This window comes from Crocuta crocuta, unplaced genomic scaffold (genome assembly GCF_008692635.1).
Source record: "Crocuta crocuta isolate KB4526 unplaced genomic scaffold, BGI_CrCroc_1.0 scaffold4, whole genome shotgun sequence".
NCBI lineage: Eukaryota > Metazoa > Chordata > Mammalia > Carnivora > Hyaenidae > Crocuta > Crocuta crocuta.
In genome coordinates, this window is record NW_027529996.1 from 5,384,051 (window position 1) to 5,407,667 (window position 23,617).

General features: G+C 36.4%; 1 protein-coding gene across 2 annotated transcripts in view; it reads left to right on the plus strand.

Annotated features, from left to right (window-relative positions):
- The window catches only part of RANBP3L (RAN binding protein 3 like), a 45,085-nt gene extending 22,084 nt beyond the window's left edge, over positions 1–23,001 (plus strand). The window contains exons 3-15 of one of the 2 annotated variants that reach the window (XM_077763432.1): positions 801–855; positions 1,350–1,427; positions 2,258–2,332; positions 4,082–4,153; positions 4,493–4,632; positions 8,555–8,658; positions 10,053–10,137; positions 13,180–13,282; positions 13,648–13,772; positions 15,181–15,301; positions 16,681–16,823; positions 20,056–20,245; positions 22,790–23,001. In XM_077763432.1, the coding sequence (XP_077619558.1) occupies positions 801–855; positions 1,350–1,427; positions 2,258–2,332; positions 4,082–4,153; positions 4,493–4,632; positions 8,555–8,658; positions 10,053–10,137; positions 13,180–13,282; positions 13,648–13,772; positions 15,181–15,301; positions 16,681–16,823; positions 20,056–20,245; positions 22,790–22,833 (1,335 nt within the window). In that variant the 3' untranslated portion in view covers positions 22,834–23,001. The remainder of the gene's footprint in view (positions 1–800; positions 856–1,349; positions 1,428–2,257; positions 2,333–4,081; positions 4,154–4,492; positions 4,633–8,554; positions 8,659–10,052; positions 10,138–13,179; positions 13,283–13,647; positions 13,773–15,180; positions 15,302–16,680; positions 16,824–20,055; positions 20,246–22,789) is intronic. The other variant, XM_077763433.1, reaches the window with a different exon arrangement.
- The last annotated feature ends 616 nt before the right edge of the window (positions 23,002–23,617 follow it).

Genomic DNA, 23,617 nt, shown 5'->3' on the forward strand with positions numbered 1-23,617 from the left:
TCCTAAATGATATCATTGCTGCCTTAGTTTATGCTCTTGTTCTTTACTGAGCAGAGTAATGCCTCCAGAATATTTATATAGGAGGTTTTTCCTGGCAGCAATTTGGCTGAAATGGGGAGGCCAAAGGCCTTGTCTTGAAGCTATGAATAACATACCATTTTTACCAAAATTATAGGGTTTTTTGGAGTGACTTAGAAAGGGTCAGGACTGAAAGAGGTCAGGAGGCCTGAGACTCCTCGTGGGTGTCCACCACTGACCTAGCTTAAAATTGGGAATCAGATAAGTTCTAAACTCTGATGCTTGATCTAAAAGGGATCTTAAGGACCCAATATATCTGCCTTTTCAGCTTCATAACTAAAAGCACGTACTTTGAAAGGCAAATGAACGATTCTTGTGTTTTCTCTTTAGCTTGATTAAGATATTCTTGTTATTCTTTCTCGCTTATGCCAAGTCACTTACCTTACTACTCACAAAACTAACTAAAGAAAAGCTCAACCCCTAAGCCCTCATTTAAAAGTCCGTTTCCTGGGCCCCACCCCAGGCCAACCGCTTCAGAATTTTGAGAGTTGGTGTTTCCAAACCTTCATTTTAAACAAGTTCCCGCAAGTACTTCTGCAGTCACTGAAATATAAAACCGCTCTACTCAGCCTTTGCTTCCTCTTGAATACATGCCTGGTAAGTAAAGGTGAGTTGCTTTATCCTGGCCCACCTGAATAGACCTGGCTTTTGAGAATTCTCTTATCAAGTGACAGGGTGGAATTCTTACCTAAAAACAGCAAGTACTCACCTCTCATTGACAGCTTTGTTTCTTCCAGAGACCTGCAGAAGACACTCTGTACGAAGCAGCAGAACATGGTAATGACTTACATCCTTATTTCAAAATCAATCTTCATACAAAGAAAATAGCAGGCACAAGCATGTTGACATGTGGCAACAACTGTGTAAAATGTAATGGGTTTTCTTGTGTTTAAACATGGAAATAAGTGGCTTTTGTTTTGACAGATGACACGTAGTTCCTGAGAACACTGACTTTAGCCACACTAAACTTCCTTGTTTCTCCATTGCCTGTGTCTCAACCTACCCAAAGCATTCTCTACGATCTCAAAATTCATATGCAGTTTCTTGCTGAAGCCACTTGTTTCTAATTGTGCTTATTAGGATGATATGCCTGTTGCTTTATAATCACCAAGCTGTTACCCTCAGTATGTAAACTTGTGCTTCAGGAGTTAACATGTTATCAGATGATGATCTGTGTAGGCAAGAGGTAATTCTATTTACCTATCCATATCTTTGCTTTAGTATAATTTGTTATTCAAACAATTTTACCCTTCTCGTTGAATTTCTTGCAGAATCTAATGGTTTTCCAAGAAAGCGTGTACGGTCTTCATCTTTTACTTTGCATACTACACATCCTCAGTCCCAAGGAGGTAGGTATAGACCTGACTATTAGCTGTTCACTATTATGTTTTCTCCGAGTGTGGAATTACTGAGAAATTTTCCAAACGGAAAATGTTTAAAAAGTCTACCCATCAGATGGTCTTTATAATAAATTGCTGTATGAAAATAGCAGTCTATAAAATGGACTATATAGTGAATCACTATTTTAAAAATTCAATTGATCACCATTGGATGAAAGATTGAAAGGACATAAGCCACAATGTCAGCAGTGGTTGTCTTAGGTGATGGGATTACAGGTGATTTGGGGTTTTCTACCCACTCTGTAAACTTTGTTGTGTTTCCAAAGTGTCTGCATTAAGTATGCATTAGCCTTGTAATTAAAGGAAATTGCCATTTCTCCCTAAGTAACCATCTACTTAAAGAAACAGATGTTTGCCTTTAAAAGAACACTGTAAGAACTTCATTGCGTACCATATTCTGAGTAAATCAGTAACTTAGATTGCTCTCTTCCCCACTCAAAGCTCTCCAGTGATCCCTTTTAAAAACGACCGCATTGCCCTCTGCTCTGTAATAGAGCTATTTGTGTGTGTGTTTGCTCCCCCACTGTGGGTTCCTAGAGGTCATCTTCATGCCTGATAGAGTGTCTTACACATGCTGAGCACTCCAATATTTATTGGTCCGAACAGAAATTAATTTATAATTCTCACCACAGTCACATTTTATTTCTATTGATAAACATACAAAATCATTTCTAAATTAGGGATATAGAAATTTTTCTGAAATACCAAAAGTTCAAATAAAAAAAAAACGACACAAAAACCCACCTCCTTACTGACTTCAATTTGCAATTTGCTTCTAGCATCAACCTTGTCCCAGAATCTAATGAGATCATCATCCTTCACTGACCTCCCGACCTTCCCCCCTTCTGGGCCAGGTAATAAACAGCTTCTGGAACCTCAAGCATGACACTCTGGCTTTTCAAAATCCATTCTCTTGATGATGAACTTTCTTACTTGGCTACTACAAAGTGCTGATATTTTAGTGGCAAATAAAGTAGAGGCCTTAGCCAAGTATGATTAGAAGAACACCTAATGAATTCCAACTCCACAAATCCTATTTGTTTTTGGTAGAGAGTTTGAACTTGATGATTTTTTTTTTTAGGATTTCATGTTTATGATAATATGTTCTATATAAGGAAGCCATAAAAGTAACTTGTTTTATTTCATTTATTATTGTTCATCCATATGGTTCACAATACCAATGGTACTCAAAATATACTGCTATGCTCCAGATTCTTATTCTAAAGTCTATGCTTTAGAGGCATATTCTAAAGCTTGGAATATGATTCCTTTTACACTTTTCACTAATGAAAACATTACTTATTTTTATTTGGAATTTGTAGTGCCTTGCTAAGTAAATCTTGTCATTACAAGATATTTGAGATGTTGGAACATTCTCTACATTAAAATTATGATTTATATTCTTTTTGTGTTTCTTTCTACTGAACAACCAGCTGCGTTTTCCAAGTTAATTTTGTCACTAAGAAATAAGAAAAATACAAACTATTCACTTCCTTTCAACTAATTTTTCTACCTGGGACCCACAGAGTTCTCAAACTAATGAATTTATATTCTTGTTAATAATTCCGAACATGGTTGAGCAACATATATCTCAGATACCTTTCAGATAGATAAGAAATACTTTCTAGCCCATTAGATTCCATTTAAACCTGACTGACAAGTTACAGACATTAAGAGGAATAGGGGTCCTAGCCTAGAGAATTTGTTTTAAAAGGAACGGCTTTAAGTATCTGAATAACTGCTGTGATTCATTAGTATCTTAAGTTACACACACACACAAAGATTAAGTAAAGGAACATCGATATCAGTAAATATCATTCCACTTTATGTTGTGCAGTATGTTGTTGGTGTTGGAATGGAGAAAAATAGTACAACTTGATATGTCCCATTTGTTACTGGTTTTCAATAATAAAGATCAGAAACCGTTTAGTTGAACTTGAATTAGAGAAGCAATTCTACCCCAACATTTATAATATGTATAATACTTAGAAGAATCAATTCTTATTCTTCTTTCATTTCCATTAATCAAATGCTCAAAGGTTGCTGTTTCTGCACTTTGAAACCAAGAAGTGGTCTCTTTGAAATTCATAGTAATTCTGTATTTGCAGCCACCACCATAGTCTTACGCCACCAACACACTTTATAGAAAAATCACGTAGCTACACAGCCAAGGAAACAACCCAGAAAATTAATAGGCAACCAACGGAATGGGAAAAGATAGTNTAGGTGTCACTAGGGTAGAGAAAGGGGCAGAATTTGCTAATAGTTTCATAATATTTTATACGAAATAAACATTAACGCACACAGAGGGATCACTAACGTCAGATTTCATAATATGTACTCATTTAGTACTCATTTTTATGATTCTAGAGAAGACTGCCTATTCCACAGTTACCTAATTTTCACTTATATTTCTGAAAGTAAATAGAACTATGTGGCAAAACTCACAGCCATCACTCATTTTTTAGCCCACCTGCTTTCTCAGCACACTGCCTACAGTTATTAGTGCCAACAGTGACATCTACTGGTAAGGACTGTAAAAACCCAAATTGTATAGAGCCTGACTCTTAGATTTACATTTTTCTAAATTGTTTTTCTTACAGTGAAGAAAAACAATGTTTTTATGACATCAACTCATGTGCAAAAGAATGTTGATATGAACAGTGCAGAACAAGGTATGTAGTTTATTACAAGAACCTCTAAAATTTTAAATTTTACCATTTATATTTTAATTTGTCATATGTATGTTGGGATATGAAGGTAGGAACAGTGACAAAACATGAAGAAACATATTGGGTAAGCCAGGCCCCATGGTCAAAATGATTGGTTATTGGGTAAAATCTAGGCCAAAAGTAAAGCACTAACCAATTCACTGGCTATTTTGACTTTGGTTAGTTAACATTAACCCCTCATTTAATGATGACTTTAGAAAATAATCATTAAATTGGTCAAAAATATGGAGGAAGAAGTATTTCCCTAAAGACATATTGACTCTTGAATTCTGTCCTTTTAAGGTCCTGTGAAACATTCTGAACATGTTCTAAGACCTGCTACTTTGCAGCCACCTCAAGCTCAAGGGTGTGACCAAGCAAGAACAACATTGGGACACGATACCTTGGAATCCTGCAAGATTAAAGACAAGACAAAAAATAAGGTAAGGAAACCTCCGATGGCAAGACTGACATCAATTCTCCATCTTTCATTAGTAGATTGCTGTGGGCCTTACACCCAGTGTTAGGGGCTACCTGACTTTTGTTCTGCTCCTGAAGCCACTGCCAGGCTGCAGAACACCCGGACTATAGACAGCACAAAGCCCTTGGTAACCTTATTCAACTTTGTCCTACTAAATTGGAGAGCAGTTTCTAGGAACTAGTTTTGTGGTCTCCCCTAAGCTTAAAGCTGAGTCCCTCGGGGTGGAAACCTCTGGGGTCCTGTTCCAGTGCACTGATCCCACGTGAGAACAGAGGGAGCAATGAGGTGGCCAGGACCAGGAGGCAGAAGTCAAAAAAAGGAAGAGGGGTTTTCAGTATCTCCAGCTGATCGACATCCTAGTGTGACCAGGAATCCATCCAGACCCATCTTCATGAATAACAGGAGGAGGGAATTGCCTGCACAGGGTAGGGAATTGGGAGGGCTGGGGAAGCTTCTGAAGACAGAGAAGAATTCTCTCTTCCAATTGTTGTGGGTGGTCGAATCCCTCACTGTGGGCCTTTCTAAGACTGTCATTTTGCTCAAGCCATGCAGATACAGATTTGGGAATATTCTGTGGCTGTGTCTCCCAGAAGCCAATACTTGAATGGTACCAAAACTGGTAGGTTGGAATTTGAGAGTAATGCCATCCTTCATTAGTCTCCAGCTAAAGTGTTGAGGGTTGGGGCGCCTGGGTGGCTTAGTCGGTTAAGCATCCGACTTTCGCTTGGGTCATGATCTCGCGGTTCGTGGGTTCGAGCCCCACATCGGGCTCTGTGCTAACTGCCAGCTCAGAGCCTGGAGCCTATTTCAGTCTGTGACTCCCTCTCTCTCTGACCCTCCCCTGCTCATACTGTCTCTCTTTCTCTCTCTCTCCTAGAAATAAATAAATAAAACATTAAAAAAAAAATAAAGTGTTGAGGGTTGGTCACTTGTTTTGTTTTGTTTTGTTTTCCATACTGAACATAAAGACAGTGACACATGGAAACTGAAAATATCAGTTATTTCATCAATGCAATGAAAAAACGTCAGATGGGTAGTAATCATACCTCTGCCACTAACTATGTTTCCATTCTTGGACAAAGCACCCAATTTCTTTTTATCAGTGAAGTAAAGAGAGTTGAACTTGGTCAGCATTTGACAATATTTTTATAATTCCAAATCTTTTTCTTTGTAAGATATGATTTCATGAGACATATTGTGAATTTTAAAAATCATTTCATCATTTCTGCAGGGTGTATGGTATGAGTTTTAAGTAAAACGTGTTTTAAATTTCAAACCAGGGTGCCTGAGTGGCTCAGTCAGTTAAGCCTCTGACATCAGCTCAGGTCATGATCTCACGGTTCATGAGCTCGTGTTCTGCTTTGGAAAAAACATGAGCCCCACTTGGGCGAGCTCTGCCTTTCCCTCTGTCTCTCCTTCCCTCTCTCTCTGCCCCTCGTGGGATTCTCTCTCTCTGCCCCTCTCTCACTTGCACTCTCTCTCAAAAAAATTCAAATCAGTAGTTTATTAAAAGTTTTCATTAAAATATAATTAAATATTTTTAATGAAATATTAATATAACCTAATAATCATTACCGTATTACATACATTCTTTTATCCATTTAAGAAGTGATGCATGTTGTTTACCTTGTGTTAAAGTATGTAAAAAAAAGTATGATGTATTGACTAATTTCTAAAATGTTATATTGGGGCACCTGAGTGGCTCAGTGGATTAAGCCTCCGACTTCAGCTCAGGTCACAATCTTAAAGTTCGTGAGTTCAAGCCCTGTGTCGGGCTCTGTGCTGACAGCTGGAGCCCACTTCAGATTCTGTGTCTCCCTCTCTCTCTGCTCCTCCCCCGCTCATTCTCTGTCTCTAAGAAATAAACATTTAAAAAATTAATAAAATGGTGTATTGCATATGATTTTGGAACAGTATGTACTACAAATTATAGAATAAAATTTTTGTTACATGTCATAAATCAATATTTCTTTGGCATGGTTTATTGAAATTTTGCATTATGTATTTTAAAAATAAATTTATTAGTGTTTTTCTTGCATTTTATTCCTAAATGATAAATAATAAGAGAAATTTTCAGGCTACTGTTTGCAAGCATTTCTTCTTGAATAAATGCATTAAGCATGATGAATAGCACTTTTTCCTTATTAGTGAATAGCTTAACTGGATATGCCCATTATTGAATTTTCTCTGTTGAATGATACCTTTGAAGATTTTAAGACAAGCTATATAAGATGCAATGTAAGAATTCTGACAAAATAATGTAATTTATAGATCTAGTGAAACTTATCTCTAGGTGAATTTCATAGAACTATTGTTTTCATGTTTTTATTAACTTGTATATAAAATCAGCAATTTGTATTCACTCTGTCATTAATCAATGGTCACTTATTATGTATAATTTATTTACATTTATATTTAATATAAATAATAATATATGTGCACTATACATATAGTATATGTACTATACAGTAGTACACATACTCATATGTACTATTTTAAGTATATAAGAATAAAAACTACCATTTTGGCTAAGAGATAAATCATCTGAGTGACTGAGTCATGAGGCACTTACTTTGATCTTTGCTAACCAACAACACGTATTCTCTTCATACATATTTCTCAGCTCTCAAATTCTGCTATAAAGGAAAAAATGCTCAAAATCATTTTTATTTTTTAATGTTTTTAAGTCTTTTTTAAAATGTTTTTTTCTTTATTTCTGAGAGAGAGAGACAGCGTGAGCAGGGGAGGGTCAGAGAGAGGGAGATACAGAATCTGAAGCAGGCTCCAGGCTCCGAGCTAGCTGTCAGCACAGAGCCCGATGTGGGGCTCCAACCCACGAACTGTGAGATCATGACCTGAGCCGAAGTCGGACGCTTAGCCAACTGAGCCACCCAGGCGCCCCTCAAAATTATTTTTATTGATTGATATGAAATTGAAGTGGAAATACACACTATCTACCTTTAAAGATATGAAATCCTTGCAACATCTTTGCAAATCTCTGTAGGGGGAAAAGGAGGTGTTTATAAAACATTGGAGACACCATATCAGATAATTTATAGGGCTCCTTCCAATTCTAAAATTGCTCATACCTGGGGGCACCTGGGTGGTTCAATCAGTTAAGCCTCCAACTTAGACTCAGGTCATGATCTCACAGTTGGTGAGTTTGAGCCCCATATTGGGCTTTCTGTTCTCAGTGTAGAGCCTGCTTCCAATCCTCTGTCTCCCTTTCTCTCTGCCCCTCCCCTGCTGGCATGTTTACTCTCTCTCTCTCAAAAATAAATAAACATTTAATCAAAAAATTGTTCACACCTTCATTTATACATGTCAGGTAATGCGCATATGTACATACATCAAACTAGTTGATTAAATTACCAGTCAAAAATTTCTAGATGAAGAGATGAATGAGATTTCCTCTAACATTTAGTGGACATGCTGGTAAGATTTGTAGGATGTCTTTAGGATTGAATAGTCCTGAAGGATATATTTGCTAAGCTAGAAATGAGAATTAACTCCATGTGGCTAAAAAGATTAAAGTAACAAAAGGAGGTGGGATTTCTGAATATGATGGCTAAGTATACAGTCTCTGGTATCAGACAGACCCTGGTTCTAAGGTCAGCCCCATTCCTGGTTGCCCAAACCCAGCCCTGTTATTTAAACTCATTAGGTCAGTGTACTCATCTGTAAACCATAAAATGTGGATAATAGACATACAACTTATAGAGAGATGTTGTGAGGAGTAAATGAGATAATGAACATAAAATGTTTAGAGTAGTACTTGAACATAGTAAATTTTCAAAATACTTGACTGTAACTATTGTTTCCTTGTCTGATGCTCCTATTAAGGTAATTTAAAGGAACTTTCTGATGGATTAATTGTCTTTCAGATTTCTGAAGGGAGCTCCTGTTTGCTAAGTGAAAATTTACCCAGTGCCAGAATGTCAGTCTTGCTGACTACTAACCAGAATTGTTTAGGTGCTACATCAGTAGGGTAAGTTAATGCTGAGGACACAGAAAGGATATATTTTATTCTTGCTTTCTTTTATCATTATAATCATTTATGGAAAATAGCTTTCTGATACTGCATAGATAAATTGGCAAGATTCCCGTTTGAGATTTCATAAAGAACACAAATTTAAACTGCTTTTCAAGGGGCGCTTGGGTGGCTTAGTCAGTTAAGCGTCTGACTTTCGTTTGGGTCATGATCTCGCGGTTCGTGGATTCGAGCCCCGCGTCNTTAAGGAGAACACTTGTTGGGATGAGTCCTGGATGTTATATATAAGTGAAGAATCATTAAATTCTACTCAGACATCATTATTACACTGTTGTTAACTAAGTTGGATTTAAATAAAATTAAAAAATTTAAAATTTAATGCTTTCCCAATATCTCTAATATATAAAGATTATCCTATTCATATTGGATTATATCCATTTTTTTCACTGATTTGGGTGAGAATATTTCAAAAATGTATAGCTAAATTTATATTTAGTTAGGAATCAATTATCTGGCTGCTAGGTTAGCCTTCCCTCCCTTTTCTCTGATGTTCTTTTTTTCCCTCTCTTTTTAATTTCTTTGAATATTAAATTATTCATTATTTATTGACATACATCGGATAGACAACGAAAGCAAGCAGTATAAATGTGCAAAATGAAAGTTAGCATTTCCCGGGATCATCAACCATGAAGGCAGGTTTGATCTGAAAGAAGATTAAGATGAGCCATGGACATAAATGGACTCACATGATTAGGGCCCATGTGGGTCCCACATAGCTCACCTATGTGACTGTATGCACTACAGTGCACACTAGTGATGCAACATGGACCCCAGAGTACATCGGCCTTCAGCTAGAGAGCTGCATATCTTTGAGTTTCTCATTGTGCAAAACACTTTTAACGTTAAAAAAAGAAGAAGAAGAAGAAGAAGTTCGAGGAGGAAAAACCCAAATTAAACAAATGCACACTCAAGTATCACTGACAAGGTGGATTGGCTGTGTCTATGCTCTGGAGGTCTCTGGTGGCTAACAGCATTGGCCCCTTGAGGAGGAGAGTAGAAATTAGAGATTTGCAGAGGCTGTGCTGGAAAAGCAAGACGATAAGTTCTGGGGAGCCCCTGGTTGCTCACACAGTCTGAACAGTGATGGGCAGAACACGTGTTTGGACTGGTTTCAACAAGTGCTCTCACAGCCGTCAGATATGTTAAATATTATCCCTGGAAGTACCTATCTCAATGTTTCCTTCATTTCTCAATATCTGCAGATGAATAAGAGTTAGCAGATGTTTTATGCTTTACATAAATCTATTAAACACTTGATTATTTCATGTGGTAAGGTTTAACATGGCTTATCCATATATTTTAAATAGCAAATGCTTATTTCTTTTCCTTAGATGTCAACCAAACGAAGATAAATATTCTTTTAAAAGCTGCAGTTCTGATTTCGTGTTTGGAGAAAACATGGTAGAAAGAGTTTTGGTAAGAATTTGGCAAAGGTTTCTATTATATAAAAAGCTGTCACTTCAAGTTTCTGGAGGCAGATTAATTAAAACAATGTTAAACTGGAGCATACTTTAACTCCTGAGTTCAAAGGCACATTTTCTTTCTTTAATGAAAGGGTCCCCTGGGAAGCAAGTTCTAGTTGTTAGAATAGTAGACAGGAACCCACAGAGGAAGGGGATTGTGTAATTATAATATTATTACTGATGAGAAATATTAAATAGTCCTTTCACGTGTATTAAACTGAAGGTACGCAAGGAAATCCCAGAATCATCTGCAATAGACAAGCTTAACTGGTAATGATATTTTAATATAGGTTTTCGATAGCCTTTTTCATAACAAGATGCATTTAAAATCATTTACTTTTTTTTTCTTATTAACTACAATCCTCCCCTTAGAGCTTTTATAGTGAAAAACATCATTATAACTTTTTTTTTTTGCTAGCTTTAAGAGGAAAATCATAGTGCTTTAACTTGCCTAGGGAAACATNGAAGGACACAGCAAAGTGAGGGCTGTGCACCTGGTCCATCATATCTTCGTACTTTTCGCCAGACCAGGGTCTTGGTTGACATAGGCCAAGGTAGCTAGCTTGTCTTGTGGCTACTAGTTCTATGGAGGAAGCTGCAAAGGTTTTAAAACCTGTGTAAAGGCTCAGAATAACAAAAGGAGCAACTCATGAGGTCAGTTTATTTTATTCTAAATTTCTTAGGGCTTTCACAAATCAATCACTTTTAAGACCTAGTTTTGCTACACCTGCCTCAGGCTAAACCCCAATCCCAAGAGTAATATCATAGTTTTTCAGCCTAGAGGCATCCTCCTTCACTCTCAAAATGAAGGTCAACTCCACAATTCTAGAGCTATTGACCCACCTCTTGGATATGAACCAGAAAGGACTAACTTTTAGAGGGAAGTCCCGAGCAATACATTCAAGCACATTTCTTCCAATTCATTTATTCCCAAATTTGGCACTAGATTAGTCACAGCTTCTGTAAGATGTCACAGACACAATTAAAATACTTTCCAAGCCCTCATAGGATCAACTTTAACATTCAGTTCAATTTAACAAACATGTTTTATATTCTCATGATATGTAAAGCACTGGCATTGGTCTCAAGTTTGGCTGCACGAGCTTCTAAAGGATTTCTTATGTCAGGGCATCTACATAAACAGATTAGATCAGAGTCTCTGTGGGTGACGCTAGGTATCAGGTGATTTGAATGTACAACCAGGATTGAAAAGCACCTGTGAAAGTGGTTATGCAAAGCTAAAGGAGCCACTGTGCTCTCAAGGTGTTTATAATCTAAGGAGAGACAGAGAGACCCCTGAACAAATGAACTACAGTTGGGATTGTAAATTTGGTTTGGGGAGGTGATTGTGTACATTTCCTGTGGACACTTTAAATCTGGCTTGTGAAGGAAACTGTACTTCCTATCTCTTTAAGTTGATAACATCTGAGGATAGCAGGAGCTATAGAGATCACTTGTATTTGTCCCCTAGTTAATCCTATAATCCTGTGGCCTTGTGATTTGGTAGTCAAATTGCCTTCCTGACTTGTTTGCTATGTGCTTTTCAAGGGAGTCATTAAACTTTCTGTGCCTTAGTGTTTATTTTCTTCAAATGGAAATAATCACATCCATCTTGGGCGCCTGGGTGGCTCAGTCGGTTAAGCATCCAACTTTGGCTGAGGTCATGATCTCGCAGTTTGTGAGTTTGAGCCCCACGGCAGGCTTTGTGCTGACAGCTCAGAGCCTGGAGACTGCTTTGATTCTGTGTCTCCCTCTCTCTCTGCCCCTCTCCCTCTCACCCCTGTCTCTCTTTCTCTTAAAAATAAATACACATTAAAAATTTTTTTTAAAATAATCACATCCATCTCTACCGATTTTAACAGAATATCTTAATGTCCAGTTAAATAATGTGGAAGAATTTTGAGTTCATAAAGGAAAAGATATAAATCTAACTTCTAAACTACTGTTCCAATTCCCCCTGTTCTGCAGGGGGCTCTCCAATATCAGAAATGGCACGGCAATTACTCAGTCTTTTTTCACAGGCCCTGATTACAGCACGTGTGCAACCTTAAAAGCACTTGTTGGCAGAAATTATCTTGGAGAGGGGCACCTGGGTGGCTCAGTTGGTTGAGCATCCAACTTTGGCTCAAGTCATGATCTCACCGTTGGGGAGTTTGAGCCCCATATTGGGCTCTCTGTTCTCAGTTCAGAGCCTGCTTCACATCCTCTGTCTCCCTCTCTCTCTGCCCCTCCGCTGCTCACACTCTCTCTCTCAAAAATAAATAAATCCTTTAAAAAAAGAATATCCTTAAAAAATTGTCTTGGGAGAAAAATTAAGATTCTTTCTATAAAGATGAGCTCCGAGACAGCGAGTGGGTTCTCGACAACATTTGTTTTGTTTGTTCGTTTGAAGTGGGCATAAAGTGAAATGCTGGGAATACTACTGAAATACCTTGAAACAGAAATAAGGGACACCTGGTGGCTCAGTTGGTTAAGCGTCCAACTTTGGCTCAAGTCGTGATCTCATAGTTCATGAGTTCAAGCCCCACATCGGGCTCTCTGCTGTCAGCACAGAGCCTTCTTTCTGTCCCTTCTGTCCCCCCCTCTCTCTCTCTGCCCCTCCCCTGCTCTTTCTCTCTGTCTCTCAAAAATAAATAAGTAAACATGTAAAAAAAAAAAAAAGAAGTGATAGTTGCATCTCCTTCCAGGCATCAGGTTAGTCTGGTGGTAGCGTGGAATAGCTGCTACCTCCTTCTGGGTGTCTAAACCCCCCTTAGTCCCTGGAACTAGACCCCACCCGAAGTAGGCTGGTGGTAACTCGATTACACTTCCTGAGGGTCAGAACCAACGTCCTCTGGTGATAGGAAGGATTTCTCTGTTCAGCACATAGGGAGTCCAAAACAAAAACATAGCAGTTGAGTTCGTTTGCTGTGTTGAAGTAGAACAAAGGTATCTTTTGGCTTACTGCAGATATATAGGGATACAATTAAGTAATGCATCTTTTTCCTTCACTTAGGATACTCAACATCTCACCGAATCTCAACCTGAAAATGATTCATATACCGAGGAACAACCATTCAAATCCACACTAGAATTTCCTGTCAACTCTCCAAATTCAAGTAAGAATTATTTCATTTGTAAAAAGTTTGATTCAACTAGTATATTTCCTGTGTTTCCATGTCATCTGTTCAATATCTATAAAATACAAAAACAGTCATACAATGCTTTAAAACTTTTTGGCAAAGATTAAATTATACAAAATATTGTTGTATGATACATGACCTTAAAAAATTTTGTTTTACTTAAGGATATGAGGAATCATTAAAGAGATTTATCTAAACTCAAGTAGTTTCATATTTTTGGAAACACTCATTGTTATAAAAAGCTAAGGAGATATGTATATTAATGGGGACAATACAGAGCTTTTACAGTAGAGAAAATGAAGTCTTTTATGTCTTTTCCCCCTATTTTTTCTTACAAACAGACTCTATTAAAAATATATCCCTAATTGAATCAGCTGCTGCTTTCTCTTCTAAGCCATCACCCAAATGCTTGCTGGAGAAAATTGATGTTATAACAGGGGAGGAAGCTGAACATAATGTGTTGAAGGTCTGTATATCACACATGGTCTGTATACCGCACATTTCTCTTCCTGGCAGCACTTACATAGATGAAACCAGTTTCTATCAGCAGGAACACCTATAAAAATAAAGGCAGAAGTATAGTTTTCATGAAGACTGAGCTGCTTAACTAAACATGCTGGACACTTCCAAAGATCAAGCCAATATTTTGTTGTATTTTTATGTTTGTATGCGTAATTTTCAGGAAAATGTGTTACAGGGTTTACAACCATTGACATTAATCTCTTAGAAAGAAGACAGCCAAAAACCCTGTCTTAATATAACTTCAGACCTAGGTTTTATACTTTACATGCCTGCTTTAATAATCAGTGCTATCATCATATGATTTAAAAGTTCTACTTACACTGGACATTTTTAAATGATGATTTAGATTAATAGATTTCAGTCCAAGAAAATTTTTAAAATTCTGGTTTTCTTTGAAAAGTTCTTTTGAATGAGTTTTGAATTTTGTAGAAAGCAAGAATTTCACAGATGTAGTATGTAGCATCACACATAGGATTTGAATGTTGAGTGGCATAGCTATTAGTCTAGGCACATGAAATGTAATTATGACTTGGTAGTCATTTTTCAACAAGGTGTGGATTTATCTTTCTTTTTATCCATCTGCTTTTACCCCCAAATCTCTCCATATCTCTTCTCTTCTCCCATGGTTTACTGATACATTTCCTATACAAGTGTGCCTCAAAGCATAATTCTCAGATCGGGCTTAACCACAATTAATTGAAGTAACTGCTAGGGGTGAGGCCCTAGCATGCTATATTTTTAACAAGTCATGTATGATTCTTTAACACAGTAATATTTAATGCTGGTAAGGATTAAGTTATAGTACGGTACTCCATGGTACCACATCCTAGTTCTGATGCTGTGTTCTTTGAAAAGTTTTAGGCATGCAAATAGTTGCACTATTCCTTTACTTACAAATAAGTCACTTAACTCAAATAACATTCAATTTCATTTAAAACTTGGTACATATACATATATTGTTAAGTGGAAAAGCAAGATGCAGAAAGTATGTATTATATTCTACTGTTTATAGAAAAAATAGGGGACATAGGTACTGGCATGTATATAAATACAAATATCTCTGGAAGGATAAACAAAATATTAGCAATAGTGATTAGCAGGGAGTAGAAATCAACAGGTGAAGAACGAAGGTTGGGAAGGACTTTTCATTTTGTATATCTTTTTGCTTTTTGATATTTTAATTATTCAAAAATTGTATGTTTTAAAAGTTGAATAAATTTTTTAAGCTGGTTTACATCATTAACCAAGGTTATTCTGGTAAAATCAGACAAATAAAAGTGTTGTAGCATAGAAAGAAATCACTTTAAAGTAAATTTTTTCTATATTTGACATTTTAAAAAATTGTCCTTTAGATCAACTGCAAGCTTTTTATATTCAACAAAACAACACAATCCTGGATTGAAAGGGGCAGAGGAGCTTTGAGACTGAATGATACAGCAAGCAGTGACTGTGGAACATTCCAGTCAAGACTAAGTAAGGAATCATTTTGTAAAGCAACCCACTATTTCTCAGGGTAAAATTTCCAATAAGTACGCATCATTTTCTGGAGATGTTTATAAAATAGTCAACAAATCAGACTGTTGAAAACAATATTGTTTCCAATGTGCCAGAGGAACTTCCTGTTTAGAGCAGGCTCTGATGTCAGATTACACAGGTTCTCTTCTGCCTCTATCACCGACTAATTGGTGACCTTGGACAAGTTACTTAATCTCTCCATGCCCTAGTTACATCAGTTTAAAATGGGGATAATAGTACTCCGTGACTTATTGAGCAACTGTGAGAATTCAGCAAGATAATGCACCTATGACATAGCCCAGCACACACCTAAATAGTAATCTCAGTATTATTTAAAGCAATATGATGATATTTTTGAGGGCAAAATAATTTTTCCTAAAGAGGATATTTGCCGTATATTTTATTATTGGTATTCTAAACATGCTGTGTGGGTTGAGAGGAAGGTGTCAGTTTCCAAGGAAATAAAGGTGTATGGTTATTGAATCCTGTGTGTGTTTACTGACATCCATAGTGATGGTAAGAATCTGGAGTCAGTCAAACTGAGAGGCTCTCAAAGTTTTTGGCATCTGAAAAGACACACTGGGCATTGTTCAGAGGCCCAAACTGAAAGTGAGCAGAGGCAGAGATCTGGGAGGGGTGGGTAGATTTACTGGTCAACATTGGGCAATCAAAGCTGTGGAAGGAACCACTGGAAGAAGTGGTATCCATGTATATGGATGTTTATTGAGTTTCAGATATCAAGCTCACAAAACCAGTCAGGAATAGAATTCAGACTGCAAGAATAGGAATCATGTTTTCAGTTCTATAACTAGCAAACAGGTTTCTAAATAACCCAACCAAGCATTATTCCCACGGCAGGTGCTAGTTGTTTTCTACTCTTGTTCAACTCCACTCTTTCCACTGCCTGCCAAAATTTGTGATGCATGGTGTTTGCACTGCTGTGTGACCTGATTTTACTTTTTACATAGTATATACCATGCCCACCTTTCTATATCAGTAATGATCCTTCTTCAGTACTCTTAATGGATCCATAATATTATTTTGAAGAGCCATGTCATCATTTATTTAGCTAATTCCATTTTTTGAATGCTTAAAGATTTTGCTTCTGTTTTCTCCATTTTGGATATTCTTCAGACCACTAGGTTCTCACAGGAGTTCTAAAATTTTAATCATTTTTTAATATTATAGTAAAAAAAATAATTCCAGCTTTTAAGCTAAAAACAGTGTTCCAACATAATAAGCCAATTTCAAAACCAACTTACAATTAAGCTTCACTTTCAAATATGGCCAAGGAATCAACTATTCTGTAGTCTTATATATTCACCTTCCTATTTTAGTTATGAGGAATCAAGGCAGCCTGAGGCTGATTCTCAATAGCAAACTCTGGGCTCAAATGGAGATTCAAAGAGCGAACCACAAAAATTTACGAATAACAGCTACTGATTTAGAAGACTATAACATCAAAGTGTTTTTAATTCAGGTAAGTAACAAATTTCAGTGATAGAGGATTATCCTACTATATTTATAGATCTCTGCAATTGCTAATTTTTTTTCACTGTATTATAATAACTTGCACCACTGGCAAAAGAAAAAAATAAATCAGCCACTTATTTTGGTTTACAGTTTAATAGGAAACCTAAATTTTAAATGCAACTTACAGATTAACACCAAAATCTATAGTAATCAATTGGCATGTATCCCAAGACATTTGTATTGATATATGCTTCAAACCTTCACATTTTTTGCCATTGAAATTATGTCAACAATCTTATAAAGTGACGAAAGGGACCATTGTCAAGATTGGCTCCTAGGAGTCCAGGGGAACACACAGCCCCGTGCTTACACTGAATGCTGAAACTGAGAAGGCTTTGAGATCACTGGAAAGGAACCTCTGAGAAATGGAAAAACACAGGGCTAGTAAGTTAAAACAACCAGTCCAACAGCAAATTCCAATTCTGGACATGAGTCAGTCACCAAGGTAACAAGATGGGAGCATAGCTTTAGCGCTTCCTGGCAGCAGGAATGCTTGACCTCAAATACAAAATCCAGGCACAAGAGAGAGAGAGAGCTGGTAGGGATCAGGCTAGAAAAAAAAAAGCTAGGTTTCCCACATGAACTGAGACCCAGAAGACTGGAGAAGACTGTGTACTTACGTGACTCAGGCAGAAAGTAACAATGCAAATAAATAAACTTCAATATAGTAATCAAAAAATGGCAAATGCCCAGTGATGAAAAACCCAAAGTTGTATTAACTTTATTAACCAGTAAGTGCACTATTATGTGTAAGTGATATTGAGTATTAAGATGTTAGAGTAAGATAATGCCCAAACCCTGTTCACCATTTAGGGAGACAATACTTGATACGCTGCCAGGCTGGATCCCTTGCTTTGAGTGAGCAGAGCAGCCTGCTGCCGCGGACACTGAGACTGAGACCATTAGTTATGATGCGATTCTGCTGCTCAATGTCTGACCTTCACTGACTCTGTAAATTGTAGGCTGTTTACTAAATAAGCTAAATTTTGTTTGCTAAATGCAGATAAAAATCACCCCACATTCCATTCCCAGAGATAGTCACTATTAACATTTTTGTCATGTATGTGTGCATACATACGTATATAGTGTGCCAACCGTATGATCTTCAGGCAGATTATGTGGATTATGTAACTTGATTTTACCAATCTGCCCAGTAAAGATAATAACAATACCTTTATAAAAAGCTTGGGTAGATTAGCTAGCTAATACTTGATTATGAAATACACATATGTAACCTTTTCACTCATCAATGAAAATGAGTGTTTTCATGTCATTAAACAGTAGTCCATTCTTCAAAAACTTTTTTTAACAGGTGAAAAGAATTATATTCTGTACCATAATTTATTCCATTAATCCTGCTTTGTTACATGCTTATGTAATTTGCTGTCTTCCACTATTATAAATTCTACAAGAAAGATGCAAGGAATTCTCTTTGTACACGTGTGTTAATTTTCTTGGAAAAAGGCTTTGACTTCTCTTGGCCAATTTCCCTTCAAAAAGACTGAACCAGTTTTTATTCTCGCCAGCATTTTCTTATGGTACTTCCTGGGAATTATAATTTTTTTAAGCACTGAAAATTTGTTATTTGAAAAATATGTTATTGTGATTTTATTTTTAACTTCTTCTGAATTTTTTGAATGAATATATCTGAATGAATTTAGCCAAAGGCAATCTATTGACTAGTGAAAGGCATATTTAAATTTTAATGTTAGAAAGTCATGGTGGTAGAATAGCATTTATATTTTAAGTACTTTCAATATTTATTAACATACTAAAGAAAAATGACATCTTTGCACATAATGTACAACATTAAATCAGTCAAGAGTCAATATTTATTTACTTAACACCCTCTATAGATTATTTAGCACAATATGAGAAACAAAAATATTTAATTTAGAGTTATTTTTTGCCACAAAGTAATTAAAGGATCTTAAGAACATGCAAATGAAAAAAATATAACTGAAGACCATTCTCCCAAACAGTTGGTATGTAGTTTGTTCTTGCTTTGAAAAGTTTGATAGTTTTCTGGAGGGTTAGCAAAGAGAATAATTTACTGACATCCTCCTTGATATTGTGAAAAGATACAAAAATGTAAACCACTGCCATGTTACCTTAAAAGAGCACTGACTCTGATGACAAAGATCTGGGATTCAAGCCCAGCGATTTGCTGACTTGCTATGTAAACGCAGGCAAGTCATTGTACCTTTCTGAGCCATATCTCCTCATCTGTAAAGGGACATGGGAAGTAAGCATAAGTTGAATACTTATGCTAAGTGCTTTTGCTAATATAAACAGAATAAATAACTAACTCATGGTTTTATAGTTAAGGATTGAATAAAAAAAAACAATGTAGTAACCATAAATGTTATACAAATGTGATTGTTACCATCATTTTTAATAAACAGCAACCACTAAAAACAGCATAGAAAAGTGCTGAAAGCAAAGACTTATGATGTGTTTATGATACAATATCTAAGGGTGGCTCGGTGGTGCAATGGACAGTGCACTGACTTCTAGATGCGGTAGTATAGACTGCTCTCATGGCTCTGCTTTTTCCACAGAGCTGCGAGGCTTATTGGGATGTCTAAACAAAGTGATGTAAAGGAAGTGGGGGTCTTTTATTCACCCAATCCTACAATCTTCTATGGTATATAATAGTGGATGAGGGATAGTCTTGAATTCAAGTAGAAATTTTAAATCATAAAATTTCATTTCTCAGTTTAAAATGCACAAATGGGGAACTGTTATAAAATTATTCACTTTTGGATTCAATTTGGTTCAAGACGAATGGCTTTTTACCCTTACTTGTCAGGGTTATTTATATCCTAGTTTCATGCCATATAATTCCTTCCTTACTAATAGTGAAAGATTAAAACATCTCTAAAACGTGACTATTATTAAATTATGTATATTCTTTTTTTAAAAAATATTTTTATTTCTTTCTAGGAGAGAGAGAGAGAGACAGCGTGAGCAGGGGAGGGTCAGAGAGAGAGAGGGAGATACAGATTCCAAAATAGGCTCCAGGCTCCGAGCTGGCAGTCAGCACAGAGCCCGACGCGGGGCTCGAACCCACGAACCGCGAGATCATGACCTAAGCGAAAGTCGGACGCTTAACCGACTAAGCCACCCAGGCGCCCCAAATTATGTATATTCTTAACAACTTAATTTTCCTCACGCAGGCCAGTGCCAAAGATACAGGATATCTGTATGCAGCAATACATCATCGGCTCGTTGCACTTCGAAGCTTTGATAAACAGAAAGATGTAAATCAAGCTGAAAGCCAATCAGAAACAATCCTCCAACAATTAAACTGTGAAAGCTGTGATGAGGATGAGGATGATTTCATCCAAGCAACTAAGAATAGATCAGGTAAATAACTTTTCTTTTGTTAGGTCAAAGGTTTAAGAAAGAAATCTTATGCACAATCCTAATATATGAAATAGTTTGGTTTTTTTTAAGTGGAACTTGGGGCGCCTGGGTGGCTTAGTCGGTTAAGCGTCCGACTTTCGCTTGGGTCATGATCTCGCGGTTCGTGGGTTCGAGCCCCGCGTCGGGCTCTGTGCTGACTGTCGGCTCAGAGCCTGGGGCCTGTTTCAATCTGTGACTCCCTCTCTCTCTGACCCTCCCCTGCTCACGCTGTCTCTCTCTCTCTCCTAGAAATAAAACATTAAAAAAAAAAAATTTAAGTGGAACTGATGTATTCAATGTGAATGAGGGGGTGCCTGTGTGGTTCAGTCGATTGAGCATTGGCTCTCAATTTCATCTCAGGTCATGATCCCAGGGTCATGGATCAAACCCTGCTTTGGGATCTGTGCTGAGTGTACAGCCTGCTTAGGATTCGCTCTCTCTTTCTCTCTCTCTGTCTCTCTCTCTCTCCCCCTCCCTCCCTTTTTCCCTCTCTCTCTCTCACCCTCCGCCCCTCTTCCATGCTCTCTCTGTAAAAAAATAAATAATTTAAAAAATTTATATAAGAAAATAAAGTGGATGGGAATTAGAGTCCTAGCTTTGGATCAGAGGAGTGGGTTTGAAAGTCGCTTTCTTCTATATGTGGCCTCCATTAGGATTTTATCAAAAGTCATCCTCATTTTGATGTCTAGATGTCACTTGTGCCTAAATTTAATAAAAATACCATAAAGTATTACATTGATACGCTAACGCTAACCATTTATTCATATTTCTCTTTACCTGTTCTCATTTTCCTATTATTGGCTATAGTAGAAGAAATTATAAATACGTCATAAATGTGATAAAAACATTACAGTGGCTCCATCAGGCAAATCTGGCTTGAAACACTGAAACTCCTGTTTATCTCCTTTTTGGAATTTGCTTTATTCTCAAGCACCTTTTTTGTGTAGGCCAAAAAGTGCAATTTTTTTCTTGTTGTTTCTGTGTCAGGATTCATGAACTGAGCAAGGTTAAAGTAGAACTAGTATTTATCAGATTTTTAGGTTTCAGTGCTTGTCCTGATGAGTAGATTTAAAACAAAAACTTCTGATTATTTTTGGAGAAAAAGATTGTCTGGGAAATAATAAGTCCAGCTTTGTTATATAAATGGAGCCAAGTATTTTCAATAATAGTTTCATTTAGGCCTGAATTCTGTTCTACAGAGAACTGAGTAACATACTTACAAAGATAGTGTGTTAGCAAGCATTTTTCCAACTTTTAATTATTTTAAAGCTTAAAGGTAACTTAATCATACATAATATAAGAATCTATCGAAGCACGTGTACAACACTTGATGAAATATTTTCCTTTGCCTAATACTAAAAATTTAATAAAAATGTACAAAATATACAGATCAGGGGGCACCTGGGTGGCTCAGTTGGTTAAGCATCCAACTGGCTCAGGTCATGATCTCACAGTTCATGAGTTCGAGCTCAGAGCCTGCTTCAGATTCTGAGTCCCCCTCCCTCTCTGCCTTTCCCCTGCTCATGCTCTCTCTCTCTCTCAATAATAAACTTTTTTAAAAAATTAGAAAAATACATGCAGATCGGGAATATAAATTGCTTGATTGAGTGAGCCAGAGAACTAAGTGAATATGGCTTTTCTTGTCACTATTAAACAAATAGTCTCTTATTCTTCAAAATGTGTGAAATGTATAAATAAAATCATCTTTTATAATGTTTATATTGTCAATAATAAAATGGGGTCTATTGGAAAATGAATTGGTGTCTGTTAGGAATGTTAACATGAAATAAGAATTAAATGGCAAAATTCTCTCATCAACAAAAGTCACATTTATGAAATATATATTTTATTGTATTCCATTTTAGGAAAGAGTAATATACAACTATCTTCATACAAAATTAGGAACAATGGAAATAATGGAAAATAAATGTCAACCATATGAACCCCTCTTCCTTTGCCATTTTCCCCTTTTCACTTAGTACTTTCTTCAGGAGGTGATGCATACAAAAGTTAAACTGTTATGAAAGCAATAAAAAGTCTATAATTTTTTAAACTTTGTTGCCCATGAATTAAGGGAGGGTTTAGTTATCTGAAATATCATGTTTAAAATTAGCAACATTTTGGGGCGCCTGGGTGGCTCAGTCGGTTAAGCGTCCAACTTCAGCTCAGGTCATGATCTCACAGTTTGTGTGTTCGAGCCCTGCATCAGGCTCTGTGCTAACAGCCAGCTCAGAGCCTGGAGCCTGTTTTGGATTCTGTGTCTCCCTCTCTCTGACCCTCCCCTGCTCATGCTGTCTCTCTCTCTCAGAAATAAATAAAACATTAAAAAATAAATAAAAAATAAATAAATTAACAACATTTCCAAATGTTGTGTATAAAATATAAATTGTATATTTTGCATTTCCTCACCTGTAAGCATATTCATACATATTCATGTTCAGTTGTGTTCAATATTAAATTCAATCTGAATGTAACATTTTCTAATATTTTAAATTTATACCACAGATCCTTCTAGGTGGACCCACAGACAGTCGGTTGCCTGTTCATGAGCACTATCCACTGCAAATGTGACAACATCTACAAAAAGGATTGGTCACCTTACTTAAAATACTAAACCATCTTAACTAAATGAGAAGATCCTATTCATCCCTTGAAGAATTTTTATAGCAAAGTTCAAAAAATATAATTTCTTGGAATTAAAAATTTTCCCTTATGTAGTCTAATAATTGCAAAGTTTTACATTTTGATTATTGAGGAGAAAATGACTGAATTTAGGAAATGCATGGATTTAGGAAGTTCAAAATTTATCATTTTTGAAGAAGTTAATTTAGATAGAATTTGATAACTAATTTGGACTTTTCATCACATTGGTGGATATCATAGTTAAAATAAGCTGCTGGATTTGATAAATATCTAAGATATTTATTTTTTCAGTCATACATTGGTCATAAAACAAACATTTTAAAGATTTCCAGTCATTTCTAACAAAATACTGTAACGGCATGCTAACATTTGATTAAGTCATGTTTCTCGTCTGGGAAGTGTATATTTTCATTTAGCCTTTGGATTTACTAATACTATAAGATTATATATTCCTGGTATGAATTTCTTTAAATTTAGTATTGTTCTTGGATCTGTACCATTATACCTTGTATATACTTGACTCCAGGTCAGCATCCAATAGTTGTCCAAGGGATGAACAAAATACATTGCTTTTGTAACAGAACAGTAAGTATACAAAAAGTAAAATATGTTAGCTTGTTCTCTGCTTTATGTAATTAAATTGTCATTAATATTTTATAGGTGTAGCTGTATAGAGACCATACATATAGC